The sequence below is a fragment of the Oncorhynchus keta genome, unplaced genomic scaffold, assembly GCF_023373465.1.
Source record: "Oncorhynchus keta strain PuntledgeMale-10-30-2019 unplaced genomic scaffold, Oket_V2 Un_contig_8576_pilon_pilon, whole genome shotgun sequence".
NCBI lineage: Eukaryota > Metazoa > Chordata > Actinopteri > Salmoniformes > Salmonidae > Oncorhynchus > Oncorhynchus keta.
Window position 1 is genome coordinate 38,318 of NW_026290129.1, and position 18,786 is coordinate 57,103.

At 44.0% G+C, this 18,786-nt stretch overlaps 2 protein-coding genes across 4 annotated transcripts; one reads left to right on the forward strand and one right to left on the reverse strand.

Moving 5' to 3' along the window:
* Positions 1 to 766: 766 nt before the first annotated feature.
* Positions 767 to 16,311, reverse strand: LOC127926887 (uncharacterized). 3 transcript variants are annotated; one of them, XR_008125373.1, is made up of 3 exons: positions 15,499 to 16,311; positions 14,399 to 14,549; positions 767 to 868 (listed from the first exon to the last, which is right to left on the reverse strand). XR_008125373.1 is itself a non-coding variant. In XM_052512531.1 (2 exons), the coding sequence occupies exons 1-2, from the start codon at positions 16,269 to 16,271 to the stop codon at positions 14,546 to 14,548; spliced, it is 777 nt and encodes a 258-aa protein (XP_052368491.1). In that variant the 5' UTR covers positions 16,272 to 16,311; the 3' UTR covers positions 13,895 to 14,545. The 3 variants fall into 3 exon arrangements, 2 of the variants coding, with proteins under 2 accessions (XP_052368491.1, XP_052368492.1); XM_052512531.1 differs by lacking the exon at positions 767 to 868 and having other exon boundaries at positions 13,895 to 14,549; XM_052512532.1 differs by lacking the exons at positions 767 to 868; positions 14,399 to 14,549 and having other exon boundaries at positions 15,330 to 16,126; positions 16,217 to 16,298.
* Positions 1,958 to 17,562, forward strand: LOC127926889 (mediator of DNA damage checkpoint protein 1-like). The gene is made up of 2 exons (XM_052512534.1): positions 1,958 to 3,269; positions 17,243 to 17,562. The coding sequence occupies exons 1-2, from the start codon at positions 1,958 to 1,960 to the stop codon at positions 17,560 to 17,562; spliced, it is 1,632 nt and encodes a 543-aa protein (XP_052368494.1).
* Positions 17,563 to 18,786: the final 1,224 nt, after the last annotated feature.

The window sequence follows — 18,786 nt, forward strand, 5'->3', positions numbered from 1 at the left end:
GATGGAGGCCGCTGTGTTCTTGGGTACCTTCAATGCTGCAGACATTTTTTCTGAGACTTCCCCAGGTCTGTGCCTCAACACAATCCGGTCTCTGAGCTTTACGGACACTTCCTTCGACCTCATGGCTTGGTTAATGCTCTGACACGCACTGTCAACTGTGGGAGCTTATATAGACAGGTGTACTGCTTCTCCAAATCATGTCCAATCAATTGAATTAACACAGGAGGCCTCCAATCAAGTTGTAGAAACATCTCAAGGATGATCAATGGAAACACAATGCACCTGAGCTCAGTCTCGAGTCTCATAGCAAAGGGTCTGAATACTGATGTAAATACTTTTATTAAATTAAGTTTATGAATGTGAAAAAATGTCTAACGTGTTTTTACTTTGTCATTATGGAGTATCGGTGTGTGTATATTGATTTAGGGGGAAATAGAATAGTAATGTAACTAAATGTAGAAAAGTGAAGGGGTCTGAGTACTTTCTGAATGCATCATAACTGCCTCAATGTTGCTGGACCCCAGGAAGAGTAGCTTGGCAAGAATGGATGTGGATCCTAAATAAATATAAATACCAGTCAATTGCCAGAGTTAGAGCTTCCATGTCTGTTCTATTCATTCTTATTTCTATGGTCAGGCCATAGGGTATTACATGTAAACCAGATAAGCTAAACGAATTATTGAATAAGTCATTGGTTAATAAACGAGAAGGAATTCCCGAAATATTTTAAAAAGAATAACATTCAAAAATACAGGCCAAAGCACATGTTTTATTTATCCCAACAACACTGCAGAAGTCCGATCCACTATTAGACTATATTTCTCTATATCAACATGTGTAAAACCAACACTTGAACACTTAGCCCAACCTCCAGTATGTTGCGTTAATATTTATGTTCATTTCAAAGTAGACCAATCCGAAAGTGCGCGTAAAAGTGGCGTCAGGTCTCCATGTCGGATTCCCCCAGTCCGCGCCTTCGTGTCAGCTGAACTGCGCTCCTGTCTTCACCCCACTGTCAGCTACAAGACAAACATGACATATAAAACGTGTGGTGGCCACAGAATAGATACATCTAGTCGAGGGAGATGAACACGGGAAAGAGTAAAATGCTACTGTAGAAGAAGATGGCCTGTTGGATTATTTTATATAAAACGGCAGAACAGTCTTTCTGGTCGCAGGTTCCTCATATATAAGTAGCCTGTCATGCAGTATTGGGACAAATATACCTCGTCCAAAGTCTTGGCTAGTTTATTGACTCACTAAAGTGGTACGTTGTCAAACTTTACTATGTGGGAGCAAATCTACTTTTACGCATCATTGATTTGATGCGTTTTCGTAATTGTTAGTCTCGTCCATTAATTATGTCAGTACACTTAAGCTGATTTATTAGAAATTGCTTCATTAATTCAGTCATTCATTGATGGTTTGATTGTCTGATTGATTAATACACTTCGTTTACATATTAAACTACAGGGGCAGCCATGACAGGAAGGTTGATGCTTGGTATTGTTGCGTCACAATACAAAATGCCTCTGATGACGTGTTGATCAAACACCAAGCTGCCACTGGTGAAATGACGGATCATTAGCTGATTGAACTGCAAGGTGAACGTCGTAAGTACACCTGTCTGCCTGTTTATCAGATAAATGAGGGGATAGACACTTTTATTGAGCACCAGTTATATATATATATCTAAGCTATTAGAAATTAATTGAACAAAGTTGTTACATTTTAATGGATATATCTTGTCCCAAATAATTATTTCAACTCAGAACTGAATGTGATGAAATTAGATAAGAGACAGTAAGTAATAACATGAAAAACATTTCCCCAAATACTAAACATGTTCCTGTGGCTCTCTTTTTATAGAGTTTAATGGTGCTGAAAGCCACTTCCTATTCCAAGTATTCAAGACTAGAAGGAACATTCTGATTAGAATCCTGCAGACCAGTGAATGATGAATAGGAGGCCCAACCTGAATGGGTCTGGAGGACCAAGGTCCATCGGTGTTCCGCTGCTCTGTCCTTCTAACAGAGTGCTGCTGGAGAGAGAAGAGGTCAGCCAGGCCCCAGTGATGGCCTCCTCTTTCAGGCCCTCAGCGTTCCCCTCCCTGCATGTTGTACCTCGTGCTCCCAATCCTGATGAAATCAGGCCCAAGAGGCCCACAGCTGTCCACAGAGAGAGGAGAGACCTCCAGTCCCTGGTTCCTGTCCAGGCTGGATGTCGTGAGTCTCCCGGTTGGTTTAACAGCAGCAGCACCCAGCTACCTGCCAAAACCAACAGACGCAGGCGCAACAAGGACCTTTCCTTCACTGAGGTTCTGAAGAACTACAAGCTTCTGCCTGATTCCCGGCCCAGCAGCCCAGAGAGCCTGTACCAGCCTGAGACAATGATACCTAGAATCCCTGTCAGCATCACGAGACCTGATGTGAGGCCTAGCAACCCTCGGCAACCAACTAGAAGGCCTGTTAGACCAGTCGGCCTGGTCCAGCATGATGTTCAGCCTTCCAGACCTGAGGGGAGGCCTAGCAACCCTCAGCAACCCACTAGACGGCCTGTTAGACCAGTCGGCCTGGTCCAGCCTGATGTACAGCCTTCCAGACCTGAGGGGAGGCCTGGCAACCCTCAGCAACCCACTAGACGGCCTGTTAGACCAGTCGGCCTGGTCCAGCATGATGTTCAGCCTTCCAGACCTGAGGGGAGGCCTAGCAACCCTCTGGGCCCCACTAGACGGCCTGTTAGACCAGTCGGCCTGGTCCAGCATGATGTTCAGCCTTCCAGACCTGAGGTAAGGCCTAGCAACCCTCGGAACACCACTAGGAGAAAAGTTAAGCCCAGTAATCCTGTGTGTCCCGTTATACTCGAGTCCCAACCTACCAGTCCTGTGAGCATCACCACCAGCACTGTGGACGTAGTCCAGCCTGAGTCCCGTTCTACCTGCCCTCTGACCCTGGAAGAGCTGCCCCTTTCAGAGTCATGCAGCTTCAGCAACAATGTGTTTCTTCTCTCCATGCCGAAAGCTGCCCAGCCAGAGGAGGCTGCCAGAGGGAGCAGTAGCCCACCCAGGGACATCATCAGGCCTGAGGCCTTCGTCCAGACAGGACCCCTGCTGGCCAGGAGAGCCCAGAGGGATGCTCCTCCTGCAAAGAAGGTCCCCAAACCCCCGGTGGCCCCCCGGCCCAAACTGCTGCCCTCCCTGGGCCAGGGCAACGTGTCCCTTGTCAGTGCCAACGCCTGGGATGAAAGGACCAAGAAGAAGAGAAAGAAAGGTCAGCACTTCTCTGTGCAATGACACATTTTGTCTGTTGAATATATTGTCAATATTGTATAATGTATGTTGATGGCTGATGTACAACCAGGAATATGATTTTAATGTTTTTAAACATTCATAAATTAATTACTAATAAATGAATGAAACATAATGTAATGTAATTTAAAGGAGTCAGAGTCCAGAGGTCTAGCCTGGGTCTGAGGCATATCCCCCTGACGTAGAGCTGGCCATGAGAGACCCCGTCTGGTCAAGTCAGCCCCTCCCAGCAGCCCCAGCCGTGGGACGACGAGGACGAGGTGGACATCTACGCCCTGAGACGAACAGCCTACATGTGTCCCATGTACGACCAGGAGGAGAGCAGCGTCAGGGGCAACAAGAGGGTGGCAGTGGAGGCCCTGGACAACATTCCTTTCAGAAGGAAGATCACCTTGTGTTATTTCATGGGGGGTCGCAGGGTCATGCTGCCAAAAGACTACTAACCCCACCCCCCTGAATTCCACAACAACCCCCCTTTGTCCCAGACAGAGAAAAACAGGACACACACAGAGAGACAGAGTGGACACCAACAGGGCCATAGGAGGGACTGAGACCCTCTCAGTTGAGGTTAGGAATGTCAGCTACTAAAAGGCTTCTATAGACCATCTCTGTAGCAAGAGAACCTCCAGTGATCAGACTGGGCTGTCCTCTGTCTCCCCTCATCTCTGATACACCAGACTGGGATGTCCTCTGTCTCCCCTCCCCTCACCACTACTCCCCCAAGAGGACCCCTTCACCCTGCCTCCCATCCCCACTACTCCCCCAAGAGGAACGCTGCTCCCTGCCTCCCTCACCTCTTCTCCCCTCGAGGACTACAGTCTCTTATCTCTAGATCAGTGTTGGGGTCAGTTCAATGTCAATACAGTCAATTCAGGAAGTAAACTGACATTTTCTCATAGTGGCATTGAGGAAAATTGGAATTGGACTTTCAGTTTACTTCCTGAAATGTAAAGGAATTGACCCCAACCCTAATCTAAATAAACTACTAGATCTCTATGATGACAGAGTCTCAGACAGAAAGACAATAATCCTGTTACTGTCCAGGACCTTGTCTTTACATTTCCCTGAAGCATTACAGAAATAAAAACAAAGTGTTGAAGAAAATACAATCTTTGGAGTTTTGAGAGGCTGTTTTACCTAGTAGTCCATCACATTGTAACGTTGTTCCTTCTAACAGAATGGTTGTTCCACCTAGTAGTCCATCACATTGTAACGTTGTTCCTTCTAACAGAATGGTTGTTCCACCTAGTAGTCCATCACATTGTAACTTTGTTCCTTCTAACAGAATGGTTGTTCCACCTAGTAGTCCATCACATTGTAACGTTGTTCCTTCTAACAGAATGGTTGTTCCACCTAGTAGTCCATCACATTGTAACGTTGTTCCTTCTAAATTTGCTTCCTGCAACACTAACTCAAAAAAGTTCTGGGACACTGTAAAGTCCATGGAGAATAAGAACACCTCCTCCCAGCTGCCCACTGCACTGAAGATAGGAAACACTGTCACCACTGATAAATCCACCATAATTGAGCATTTCAATAAGCATTTTTCTACGGCTGGCCATGCTTTCCACCTGGCTACTCCTACCCCGGTCAACAGCACTGCACCCCCCACAGCAACTCACCCAAGCCTTCCCCATTTCTCCTTCTCCCAAATCCGTTCAGTTGATGTTCTGAAAGAGCTGCAAAATCTGGACCCCTACAAATCAGCCAGGCTAGACAATCTGGACCCTTTCTTTCTAAAATTATCTGCCGAAATTGTTGCCACCCCTATTACTAGCCTGTTCAACCTCTCTTTCGTGTCGTCTGAGATTCCCAAAGATTGGAAAGCAGCTGCGGTCATCCCCTCTTCAAAGGGGGGACACTCTTGACCCAAACTGCTACAGACCTATATCTATCCTACCATGCCTTTCTAAGGTCTTGAAAGCCAAGTCAACAAACAGATTACCGACCATTTCTAGAATCTCACCATACCTTCTCTGCTATGCAACCTGGTTTCAGAGCTGGTCATGGGTGCACCTCAGCCACGCTCAAGGTCCTAAATGGTATCTTAACCGCCATCGATAAGAAACATTACTGTGCAGCCGTATTCATTGATCTGGCCAAGGCTTTCGACTCTGTTAATCACCACATCCTCATCGGCAGACTCGACAGCCTTGGTTTCTCAAATGATTGCCTCGCCTGGTTCACCAACTACTTCTCTGATAGAGTTCAGTGTGTCAAATCGGAGGGTCTGCTGTCCGGACCTCTGGCAGTCTCTATGGGGGTGCCACAAGGTTCAATTCTTGGACCGACTCTCTTCTCTGTATACATCAATGAGGTCGCTCTTGCTGCTGGTGAGTCTCTGATCCACCTCTACACAGATGACACCATTCTGTATACTTCTGGCCCTTCTTTGGACACTGTGTTAACAACCCTCCAGGCAAGCTTCAATGCCATACAACTCTCCTTCCGTGGTCTCCAATTGCTCTTAAATACAAGTAAAACTAAATGCATGCTCTTCAACCGATCGCTACCTGCACCTGCCCGCCTGTCCAACATCACTACTCTGGACGGCTCTGACTTAGAATACGTGGACAACTACAAATACTTAGTTGTCTGGTTAGACTGTAAACTCTCCTTCCAGACCCATATCAAACATCTCCAATCCAAAGTTAAATCTAGAATTGACTTTCTATTTCGCAACAAAGCATCCTTCACTCATGCTGACCCTTGTAAAAATGACCATCCTACCAATCCTCGACTTTGGCGATGTCATTTACAAAATAGCCTCCAATACCCTACTCAACAAATTGGATGCAGTCTATCACAGTGCAATCCGTTTTGTCACCAAAGCCCCATATACTACCCACCATTGCGACCGGTGCGCTCTCGTTGGCTGGCCCTCGCTTCATACTCGTCGCCAAACCCACTGCCTCCATGTCATCTACAAGACCCTGCTAGGTAAAGTCCCCCCATATCTCAGCTCGCTGGTCACCATAGCATCCCCCACCTGTAGCACACGCTCCAGCAGGTATATCTCTCTAGTCACCCCGAAAACCAATTCTTTCTTTGGCCGCCTCTCCTTTCAGTTCTCTGCTGCCAATGACTGGAACGAACTACAAAAATCTCTGAAACTGGAAACACTTATCTCCCTCACTAGCTTTAAGCACCAACTGTCAGAGCAGCTCACAGATTACTGCACCTGTACATTGCCCACCTATAATTTAGCCCAAACAACTACCCCTTTCCCTACTGTATTTAATGAATGTATTTATTTTGCTCCTTTGCACCCCATTATCTTTATTTCTACTTTGCACATTCTTCCATTGCAAATCTACCATTCCAGTGTTTTACTTGCTATATTGTATTTACTTTGCCACCATGGCCTTTTTTTACCTTTACCTCCCTTATCTCACCTCATTTGCTCACATCGTATATAGACTTGTTTATACTGTATTATTGACTGTATGTTTGTTTTACTCCATGTGTAACTCTGTGTCGTTGTATGTGTCGAACTGCTTTGCTTTATCTTGGCCAGGTTGCAATTGTAAATGAGAACTTGTTCTGAACTTGCCTACCTGGTTAAATAAAGGTGAAATAAATAAATACAATTAAATAACAGAATGGTTGTTCCACCTAGTAGTCCATCACATTGTAACGTTGTTCCTTCTAACAGAATGGTTGTTCCACCTAGTAGTCCATCACATTGTAACGTTGTTCCTTCTAACAGAATGGTTGTTCCACCTAGTAGTCCAACACAGAAGTAGGTGGTCAGTAATGGTTCTTGTGTTGCAGTAAGCCAACCTGGTCAACTGGTTTAATAAGTCTTAGGTTGCATATATGATATGTGACTTGATGGTTTTTCCTGAAACAGTCCATCCATTTCCATCAGTGAAAACCCAGCCCACATTTAATCATCAAGCATGGAGTCAGTCAACAGCTCTCTGTGATTGTAAAGTCATCAAGCATGGAGTCAGTCAACATCTCTCTGTGATTGTAAAGTCAACAAGCATGGAGTCAGTCAACAGCTCTCTGTGATTGTAAAGTCAACAAGCCTGGAGTCAGTCAACAGCTCTCTGTGATTGTAAAGTCAACAAGCATGGAGTCAGTCAACAGCTCTCTGTGATTGTAAAGTCAACAAGCATGGAGTCAGTCAACAGCTCTCTGTGATTGTAAAGTCATCAATCATGGAGTCAGTCAACAGCTCTCTGTGATTGTAAAGTCAACAAGCATGGAGTCAGTCAACAGCTCTCTGTGATTGTAAAGTCATCAAACATGGACTCAGTCAACAGCTTATTCCTCTCAGTCCATCAGCCAAGATTATCAATATAATTACTTAAATCATATAGTCATATTGATTGATAAAGATGACACAAACAGCAGCAGGCGCTAAGTTCAGGCATTCTGGAACATTCCAGGGAGATACCGATTCAGAAGGGGAGGGGTTTAGGCTAGGTAGCTGTCTGTCTGTCATCAGAAAACCAGCGTGGAGGTCTTGAGACAGGTGAAGGAGGCAGTGAGACAGGTGAGGAAGAAAGAGACAGACAGGTAGATCTGAGATGCATCTCCACACTCCTTGGCGTTTTCCTGAAATCAATCGTTAACACAGTTACAGCCAGTGGTATAATGAAAAGTGTTATTACACAAGGAGAAGTGCTAACCTTTCTTCTTCTTGGTCCTCCCATCACATGAAATAACTGTGAAAACTATGATTTTTTTTTGTTTATCCTTCATTTAACTTGGCAAGTCAGTTTAGAACAAATTCAGATTTTCAATGACGGCCTCGGAACACGTGTTCAATCCATTTGGTTGATTTAAAAATACAGTATATAAAATACCTGTCCAGCATCACTACTCTGGACGGCTCTGACTTAGAACATGTGGATAACTACAAATACCTAGGTGTCTGGTTAGACTGTAAACTCTCGTTCCAGACTCACATTAAGCGTCTCCAATCCAAAATTAAATCTAGAATCGGCTTCCTATTTCGCAACAAAGCATCCTTCACTCATGCTGCCAAACATACCCTCGTAAAACTGACCATCCAATCGATCCTCGACTTCGGCGATGTCATTTATAAAATAGCCTCCAACCCTCTACTCAACAAATTGGATGCGGTCTATCACAGTGCCATCCGTTTTGTCACCAAAGCCCCATATACTACCCACCACCTCGACCTGTATGCTCTCGTTGGCTGGCCCTCGCTTCACTCTCGTCGCCAAACCCACTGGCTCCAGGTCATCTACAAGTCTCTGCTAGGTCAAGCCCCACCTTATCTCAGCTCACTGGTCACCATAGCAGCACCCACCCGTAGCACGTGCTCCAGCAGGTATCTCTCACTGGTCACCCACAAAGCCAATTCATCCTTTAGCCACCTTTCCTTCCAGTTCTCTGCTGCCAATGACTGGAAGGAACTGCAAACATCACTGAAGCTGGAGACTCATATCTCCCTCACTAGCTTTAAGCACCAGCTGTCAGAGGAGCTCACAGATCACTGCACCTGTACATAGCCCATCTGTAAACAGCCCATCCAACGACCTCCTCCCCATACTGTATTTATCTTGCTCCTTTGCACCCCAGTATCTCTACTTGCACATTCATCTTCTGCACATCTACCATTCCAGTGTTTAATTTCTATATTGTATTTACTTCACCACCATGGCCTATTTACTGCCTTATCTCCCTTATCTTACCTCATTTGCACTCACTGTATATAGACTTTGTGTTTTCCTTTTCTACTGTAATATTGACTGTATGTGTTTATTCCATGTGTAACTCTGTGTTGTTGTATGTGTCAAACTGCTATTCTTTATCTTAGCCAGGTCGCAGTTGAAAAATTAGAACTTGTTCTCAATTAGCCTACCTGGTTAAATAAATAAAAACATTTAAAAAAGATATATATCTAATACCTATTATTCACACTAATGTTGGGTTTCTGGAATAAAAATATATTGTGTATCCTGTCCGAGGGCAACCTGTATTCTGTTTCAATTTCTGGATTCCGTCTTGAGTTTTCCTCATTGGGGAAATAATGGGGCCCTACAAGCCCTTATGTGAGTTACAATGAAAACACACAGACATTTGAATATATTGACATACCTTGTCAATGTATTCTGGAAAATATGGTCTGTCCAGTACTCAGGAACGTCTGAACACCTATATACCTAAAGAAGAGAAGTTGTATTAAAACCTATGACAATGTCAGGAAATAACACTCAAATGACTTCAGCTTTAGATAGCTAACGTAAACTCACGTAAACTCGTACATCGCCTTGGTCCGTACAATTGCCCTTATTTTAGCGCCCCAAAAACGTAATACTTCCAGATCGACTGTAATGTCAATACCATTGTAAAGCACAATTTGCAGGCAATGAGCCCCGTCAGCTCTTTTTCAAAATGGCGGGTGGGGAAGCGAAACTAATGCGTGATAGTGAGAAGGAGAGATGTTGTGTGGGAAAATTGCTTTTTTCCCCACTCGATCTGTCCAACTTTTAAAAAATATATATATATATTTTACCTTTATTTAACCAGGCAAGTCAGTTAAGAACACATTCTTATTTTCAATGACGGCCTGGGAACAGTGGGTTAACTGCCTGTTCAGGGGCAGAACGACAGATTTGTACCTTGTCAGCTCGGGGGTTTGAACTCGCAACCTTCCGGTTACTAGTCCAACGCTCTAACCACTAGGCTACGCACACCTTATCGCCTCTAAAATGTAAATAAAACACTATAAAGAGTTTATATAATGTGTCATTACATACCTTTTTGAAGGTTTGGCGAAAAAAATGACTAGGTATCCCCCAGTCACTGCCCATTTCTTGTTTTTAAAGGATGATAGAAGTGATACACCTGGTGGAGAGAGATTGTAAGACAGAAATCGTTGATTTATGCGTTATGACATGACAGATCAAGATGCAACTTTTCTCCAATACTATAGAGCCATTACCATGTCGATCAACGCGTGAATAGAAACCTAGTTCACACCCCGGATTTTGACTTAGTTTTCTTTCGAGCCTCGTTTGAATGTCGCTGTTGCAACAAGTTTGTACGGAATGGGGTGAGTTTACGTTAGCTTGCCAAGCAGGCAAACATTACCTTGCAGGGGCACATGTGTTCAGTTCTACTGTAATGTTGCTGACGATGCATTTTTTGGTGACATAGGTAGCTAATATGTTACATAGCTATTTCCGTTCATATACAACCTACACAAAAATGACAAAAGTTATAAACAGCACTGAGGCAAGAAAATGCACTGCTAACTTACTAGCATGCCCACCACTAGTTAACTATAGAGACATCATAGAAGTTAACTAGCTAGTAGCATTCCCATCACTAGTTAACTATACAGACATCATCAATAGAGTAGTCAACTAGTTAACTAAGACATCATATCAACTAGCTAGTAGCATGCCCACCACTAGTTAACTATACAGACATCATGGAAGTTAACTAGCCAGTAGCATGCCCATCACTAGTTAACTATACAGACATCATGGAAGTCAACTAGCTAGTAGCATTCCCATCACTAGTTAACTATACAGACATCATAGAAGTCAACTAGCTAGTAGCATGCCCACCACTAGTTAACTATACAGACATCATGGAAGTTAACTAGCCAGTAGCATGCCCATCACTAGTTAACTATACAGACATCTTAGAAGTTAACTAGCTAGTTTATCAACGTGCAAATATATAACTTACTCTGGCAATATAACTAGCTAAAGGCTTTTCGTACTTGAAGAATATTATTTAACGAATATTTTTGTCATTTCGTTGAAAACATGTGTGTAGATCCAAACTACATTCCAAGTGATAGTTTGGTCGTTACCTGCCACATGGCCTTTCCAGAGGAGAAAGATCAAGACGACGTCTGTTGAAATGTTCCAAGCACAACTGACGTTCATAACTAGATCTGGCATGTCAGTCCAACACAATAATGATCATTTCAACATCATATTTTTAAGTTGTTGCTGGTTGTTACTTTGAAATATTCGTTTAAAATTTAGCAGCAGCATATTACCTTGGATTCGGTCTAAAATGTGTTCAAAAGCAGAAACCTATTATTTTTAGTAAAAATCGTTTGATTTTCTTTTGCAATATTTACTATGTCGGTGGTTCATTTTTTACAGTTTATAACGAATATGAATTCGGTGGGCAGAAATGATTAAATATTGTAGCGACCCAGACAGACAGCTGCTGTGTTATCAGGCTATTAGTTGGTTGTGTTGTACTTACCAGTACCCAGTGTTCGCGGGGTCCGACATGCCAATCAACCTGCTATCTGCCAATCACGGGAATGCCTGGAACGTTCTGATGCCGGGCTTCCTGGTGATTGGTGGAGAGGCGTGAGGGGGGTTGGGCTGGGAGCATTGGAAGTTAAGACCAGGTTTAAACGTTGATCTCTCTCTTATGTCTGGCTTTCACAAGAGAAGGTCACTGTTGGTTTATAAGGTATCCTTCATTTATTTGTCGTGGGCTGCGGCCAAACAGTAGCCTGTGGGGAGTTGGGTTAATAAACCGTACATTCGTAAACTCAACCCTCTGTCTGGACAATTGTTCCTTTATGATCTAGTCAGGTCATTACAATATTAAAGCATTAGACCTCTCACTAAAGGCATCAGTCATACAAAAGTTATACTTAAATCCAGACTGGTTCTCTAGTAAATTGGTAGGAATGTCTCATCCTATGTTCAAGAATGGCCTTTTCCCTTTATTCAGATTACACCTGCTCACTTTCAGTTGTTTGAAAAGGAAAATAATCTCCATAAATTCGTTCTTTTTTAAACAAGCCTTAGAAAATTGATTGCAATTTCAGTTTAATCCACCTGAAAAGACAGAACAAATAATACAACAAATAGTGGTTAAACGTAAATACTAATTGTTTAAAATGTTTAAAAACTCGAAAAAATGTTTAAAAAAGGTATAATTTAGTGAATGATATCATAAATAGGACTAGTGGAGTTGTCACACATGCAGCTAACACAGACATTTGGAAATGTTTGCTCTTCCCAAAATTACAACCAACTAATTGCAGCATTACCACAAAAATGAAGAGGCAAGTAGAGAGGGGAATAAGTAAGGAACTTGTATGTCGGCCCTGTATTAAAGAACATAAATGGTTAAAGAAAAGTGTCATAAATAAAAACATTCACCAATTTAATTGAAGGACCAAAAAACGGACAGCTGTGCCATATAAATGGCAAAATAGTTGGGAAGACATTTTCGATGCACCGATTCCATGGCACATGGTTTATGAATTGATACGCAAAACGGAGGATTCATAACTTCGAATTTTTCCATTTAAATTACTATACAAAATTCTTGCAACCGATCAAATGTTATATAAATGGGGGATACAGTCTTCCCAGCTCTGCAGATTTTGCTTTGAGGAGGCAGAGTCATTAGATCATTATTTTGATGCAGGTCCATGAAGGCTGAAGAACTGCAACATTTGCCTTGTCCTAACGCTGCAGAGAGCAATACTGGGTGATTTGAAAAGCCATAATCAATCAATAATATCATTCATTTAGCAAAATGTTTATTTATTTTATTTATAATCTGTAGAAGCTATGAGAATACAAAGCTTCAGTAATTTTGTGAAGCATCACAGCACAGTTGAAAAATATATGGAAAATAGAAATCCAAAATGGATGGACATCAGAAATAGAGGAAGGACTAAAAACAAACTAAATATAACTATTGTAAAATAGATTGTGTCTGTAAAATATGTATAAACTGAAGGTAGTAGCCTAAGTGTTATTGTTTATTAGTTTACTCCAATTGGGGGAAGGGTGGTGGGGTTTGGGAGGAATAATAAAGGTATGTAATAAAAAAGTATGTATATCTATATAGGTATGAATATATATTTACCCCCCAAAATATATGGGGGATTGGAAATGATGCAGACAATTACATTGATGAAAGCAACAATCTTTCCACAATAATAAGCTGATCGTCCCCTTTAAAAAAAAGGTGTTTTTTTAAGTGTGCAAAGCTGTCATCAAGGCAAAGGACACTCAAGGACATTCAGAGACAAGGCCCGATGCCACTCCTGCGTTGTCTTGGCTGTGTGATTAGGTTCATTGTCCTGTAGGAAGGTGTTCCTTCGTCCCAGTCTGAGCGATCTGGAGCAGGTTCTCATCAAGGATCTCTCTGTACTTTGCTCTGTTCATCTTTCCCTCGATTCTAACTAGTCTCACAGGCCCTGCCACTGAAAAACATCCCAACAGCATGATGTTGCCACCATCATGTTCACTCTTGGTTTCATCAGACCAGAGAATCTTGTTTCTCATGGTCTGAGAATCTTCAGGGGCCTTTTGGCAAACTCCAAGCGGTATGTCATGTGTCTTTAATTGAGGAGTGGCTTCCTACCATAAAACCCTTTATTAGTCGGAGTGCTGCAGATATGGTTCTCTTTCTGGAAGGTTCTACCATCTCCACAGATGAACTCAGGAGCGATGGAAACAGGATGCACCCGACTTCAATTTCAAGTCTCATAGCAAAGTCTAGCAGAGTCTGAATACTTTTGTAAATAATAAAATTCAAATAAATAAATATAAATAAATATATATATAATAAATTACTTATTCAACAATTCGTGTATTTATTTAGCTTATCTTGTTTTGCTAAAACATTTTTCATCCATTTTGGAATAAGGCTGTAAAGTAACAAAATGTGGAAAAAGTCAAGGAGTCTGAATACGTTCCCGAATGCACCGTAAATGCCTTAATGTTGCTGGACCCCAGGAAGAGTAGCTGCTGCCTTGGCAGAAATTAACGGGGATCCTAAATAAATATAAATACCAGTCATTTGCCAGGGTTAGAGCTTCCATGTCTGTTCTATTCATTCTTATTTCTATGTTCAGGCCATAGGGTATTACATGTACACAAGATAAGCTAAATAAATACACGAATTATTGAATTTGTAATTGGTTAATAAATGAGAAGGAATTCCCGAAATATTTAAAAAATAATAACATGCAAAAAGAATAGAGGCCAAAGCACATCAGCAGTTTTATTTACCCCACCAACACTGCAGAAGGCCGATCCACTATTAGACTGTATTTCTCTATATCAACATGTGTAAAACCAACACTTGAACACTTAGCCCAACCTCCAGTATGTTCCGTTAATATTTATGTTCATTTTAAAGTAGACCAATCCGAAAGTGCGCGTAAAAGTGGCGTCAGGTCTCCATGTCGGATTCCCCCAGTCCGCGCCTTCGTGTCAGCTGAACTGCGCTCCTGTCTTCACCCCACTGTCAGCTACAAGACAAACATGACATATAAACGTGTGGTGGCCACAGAATAGATACATCTAGTCGAGGGAGATGAACACGGGAAAGAGTAAAATGCTACTGTAGAAGAAGATGGCCTGTTGGATTATTTTATATAAAACGGCAGAACAGTCTTTCTGGTCGCAGGTTCCTCATATATAAGTAGCCTGTCATGCAGTATTGGGACAAATATACCTCGTCCAAAGTCTTGGCTAGTTTATTGACTCACTAAAGTGGTTCGTTGTCGAACTTTACTATGTGGGAGCGAATCTACTTTTACGCATCATTGATTTGATGCGTTTTCGTAATTGTCAGTCTCGTCCATTAATTATGTCAGTACACTTAAGCTGATTTATTAGAAATTGCTTCATTAATTCAGTCATCCATTGATGGTTTGATTGTCTGATTGATTAATACACTTCGTTTACATATTAAACTACAGGGGCAGCCATGACAGGAAGGTTGATGCTTGGTATTGTTGCGTCACAATACAAAATGCCTCTGATGACGTAATGATCAAACACCAAGCTGCCACTGGTGAAATGACGGATCATTAGCTGATTGAACTACAAGGTGAACGGTAAGTACACCTGTCTGCCTGTTTATCAGATAAATGAGGGGATAGACAGTTTTATTGAGCACCAGTTATATCTAAGCTATTAGAAATGAATTGAACAAAGTTGTTACATTTTAATGGATATATCTTGTCCCAAATCATTATTTCAACTCAGAACTGAATGTGATGAAATTAGATAAGAGACAGTAAGTAAGTAATAACATGAAAAACATTTCCCCAAATACTAAACATGTTCCTGTGGCTCTCTTTTTATAGAGTTTAATGGTGCTGAAAGCCACTTCCTATTCCAAGTATTCAAGACTAGAAGGAGCATTCTGATTAGAATCCTGCAGACCAGTGAATGATGAATAGGAGGCCCAACCTGAATGGGTCTGGAGGACCAAGGTCCATCGGTGTTCCGCTGCTCTGTCCTTCTAACAGAGTGCTGCTGGAGAGAGAAGAGGTCAGCCAGGCCCCAGTGATGGCCTCCTCTTTCAGGCCCTCAGCGTTCCCCTCCCTGCATGTTGTACCTCGTGCTCCCCCTCCTGACGAAATCAGGCCCAAGAGGCCCACAGCTGCCCACAGAGAGAGGAGAGACCCCCAGTCCCTGGTTCCTGTCCAGGATGGATGTCGTGAGTCTCCCGGTTGGTTTAACAGCAGCAGCTCCCAGCTACCTGCCAAAACCAACAGACGCAGGCGCAACAAGGACCTTTCCTTCACTGAGGTTCTGAAGAAATACAAGCTTCTACCTGATTCCCGGCCCAACAGCTCAGAGAGCCTGTACCAGAATGAGATGATGACACCTAGAATCCCTGTCAGCATCACTAGACCTGTTGTGAGGCCTAGCAACCCTCGGCGCCCAGCTAGACGGCCTGTTAGCCCCATAGGCCTGGGCCAGCCGGATGTACAGCCTTCCAGACCTGAAGGGAGGCCTAGCAACCCTCGGCGCCCAGCTAGACGGCCTGTTAGCCCCACAGGCCTGGGCCAGCCGGATGTACAGCCTTCCAGACCTGAAGGGAGGCCAAGCAACCCTCGGCGCCCAGCTAGACGGCCTGTTAGCCCCACAGGCCTGGGCCAGCCGGATGTACAGCCATCCAGACCTGAAGGGAGGCCTAGCAACCCTCGGCGCCCAGCTAGACGGCCTGTTAGCCCCATAGGCCTGGGCCAGCCGGATGTACAGCCTTCCAGACCTGAAGGGAGGCCTAGCAAGGCCCCTCGGGCGCCCAGACCTGAGGAGACAGGCCCGGCCTGTTAGCCCCATAGGCCTGGGCCAGCCGGATGTACAGCCATCCAGACCTGAAGGGAAGCCTAGCAACCCTCGACGCCCCACTCGACAGCCTGTTAGCCCAGTTGGCCTGGTCCAACCTGATGTACAGCCATCCAGACCTGAAGGGAAGCTGAGCAACCCTCTGGGCCCCACGAGACGGCCTGTTAGACCAGTCGGCCTGGTCCAGCATGATGTTCAGCCTTCCAGACCTGAAGGAAGGCCTAGCAACCCTCGGAGCACCACTAGGAGAAAAGTTAAGCTCAGTAATCCTGTGTGTTCCGTTATACTCGAGTCCCAACCTACCAGTCCTGTGAGCATCACCACCAGCGCTGTGGACATAGTCCAGCCTGAGCCCCGTTCTACCTGCCCTCTGACCCTGGAAGAGCTGCCCCTTTCAGAGTCATGCAGCTTCAGCAACAATGTGTTTGTTCTCTCCATGCCGAAAGCTGCCCAGCCAGAGGAGGCTGCCAGAGGGAGCAGCAGCCCACCCAGGGACATCATCAGGCCTGAGGCCTTCGTCCAGACAGGACCCCTGCTGGCCAGGAGAGCCCAGAGGGATGCTCCTCCTGCAAAGAAGGTCCCCAAACCCCGGTGGCCCCCGGCCCAAACTGCTGCCCTCTCTGGGCCAGGGCAACGTGTCCCTTGTCAGTGCCAACGCCTGGGATGAAAGGACCAAGAAGAAGAGAAAGAAAGGTCAGCACTTCTCTTTGTGCAATGACACATTTTGTCTATTGAATATATTGTCAATATTGTATAATGTATGTTGATGGCTGATGTACAACCAGGAATATGATTTAATGTTTTTAAACATTCATAAATGAATTACTAATAAATTAATTTAACCTAATGTAATTTAAAGGAGTCAGAGTCCAGAGGTCTAGCCTGGGTCTGAGGCATATCCCCCGTGACGTAGAGCTGGCCATGATGAGACCCCGTCTGGTCAAGTCAGCCGTTCCCTCCCAGCAGCCCTACCAGCCGTGGGACGACGAGGACGAGGTGGACATCTACGCCCTGAGGCGAACAGCCTACATGTGTCCCATGTACGACCAGGAGGAGAGCAGCGTCAGGGGCAACAAGAGGGTGGCAGTGGAGGCCCTGGACAACATTCCTTTCAGAAGGAAGATCACCTTGTGTTATTTCATGGGGGGTCGCAGGGTCATGCTGCCAAAAGACTACTAACTCCACCCCCCTCAATATCCACAACAACCCCCTTTGTCCCAGACAGCGAAGAACAGGACACACACAGAGAGACAGAGTGGACACCAACAGGGCCATAGGAGGGACTGAGACCCTCTCAGTTGAGGTTAGGAATGTCAGCTACTAAAAGGCTTCTATAGACCATCTCTGTAGCAAGAGAACCTCCAGTGATCAGACTGGAATGTCCTCTGTCTCCCCTCCTGTCTCCCCTCCCCTCACCACTACTCCCCCAAGAGGACCCCTTCACCCTGCCTCCCATCCCCACTACTCCCCCAAGAGGAACGCTGCTCCCTGCCTCCCCTCACCTCTTCTCCCCCAAGAGGAACGCTGCTCCCTACTTCTCCCTCGAGGACTACAGTCTCTTATCTCTAGATCAGTGTTGGGGTCAGATCAATGTCAATACAGTCAATTCAGGAAGTAAACTGACATTTTCTCATAGTGGCATTGAGGAAAATTGGAATTGGACTTTCAGTTTACTTCCTGAAATGTAAAGGAATGACCCCAACCCTAATCTAAATAAACTACTAGATCTCTATGATGACAGAGTCTCAGACATAAAGACAATAATCCTGTTACTGTCCAGGACCTTGTCTTTACATTTCCCTGAAGCATTACAGAAATAAAAACAAAGTGTTGAAGAAAATACAATCTTTGGAGTTTTGAGAGGCTGTTTCACCTAGTAGTCCATCACATTGTAACGTTGTTCCTTCTAACAGAATGGTTGTTCCACCTAGTAGTCCATCACATTGTAACGTTGTTCCTTCTAACAGAATGGCTGTTCCACCTAGTAGTCCATCACATTGTAACGTTGTTCCTTCTAACAGAATGGCTGTTCCACCTAGTAGTCCATCACATTGTAACGTTGTTCCTTCTAACAGAATGGTTGTTCCACCTAGTAGTCCATCACATTGTAACGTTGTTCCTTCTAACAGAATGGCTGTTCCACCTAGTAGTCCATCACATTGTAACGTTGTTCCTTCTAACAGAATGGTTGTTCCACCTAGTAGTCCATCACATTGTAACGTTGTTCCTTCTAACAGAATGGTTGTTCCACCTAGTAGTCCATCACATTGTAACGTTGTTCCTTCTAACAGAATGGTTGTTTCACCTAGTAGTCCATCACATTGTAACGTTGTTCCTTCTAAATTTGCTTCCTGCAACACTAACTCAAAAAGTTCTGGGACACTGTAAAGTCCATGGAGAATA

Coding starts and splice junctions, on each gene's coding strand:
- LOC127926889 (XM_052512534.1), top strand. CDS start 1,958: ATGAATAGGAGGCCCAACCTGAATGGGTCTGGAGGACCAAGGTCCATC. Junction 3,270..17,242: donor CAAGAAGAAGAGAAAGAAAG/GTCAGCACTTCT, acceptor TGTAATTTAAAG/GAGTCAGAGTCCAGAGGTCT.
- LOC127926887 (XM_052512531.1), bottom strand. CDS start 16,271: ATGGGGCTAACAGGCCGTCTAGCTGGGCGCCGAGGGTTGCTAGGCCTC.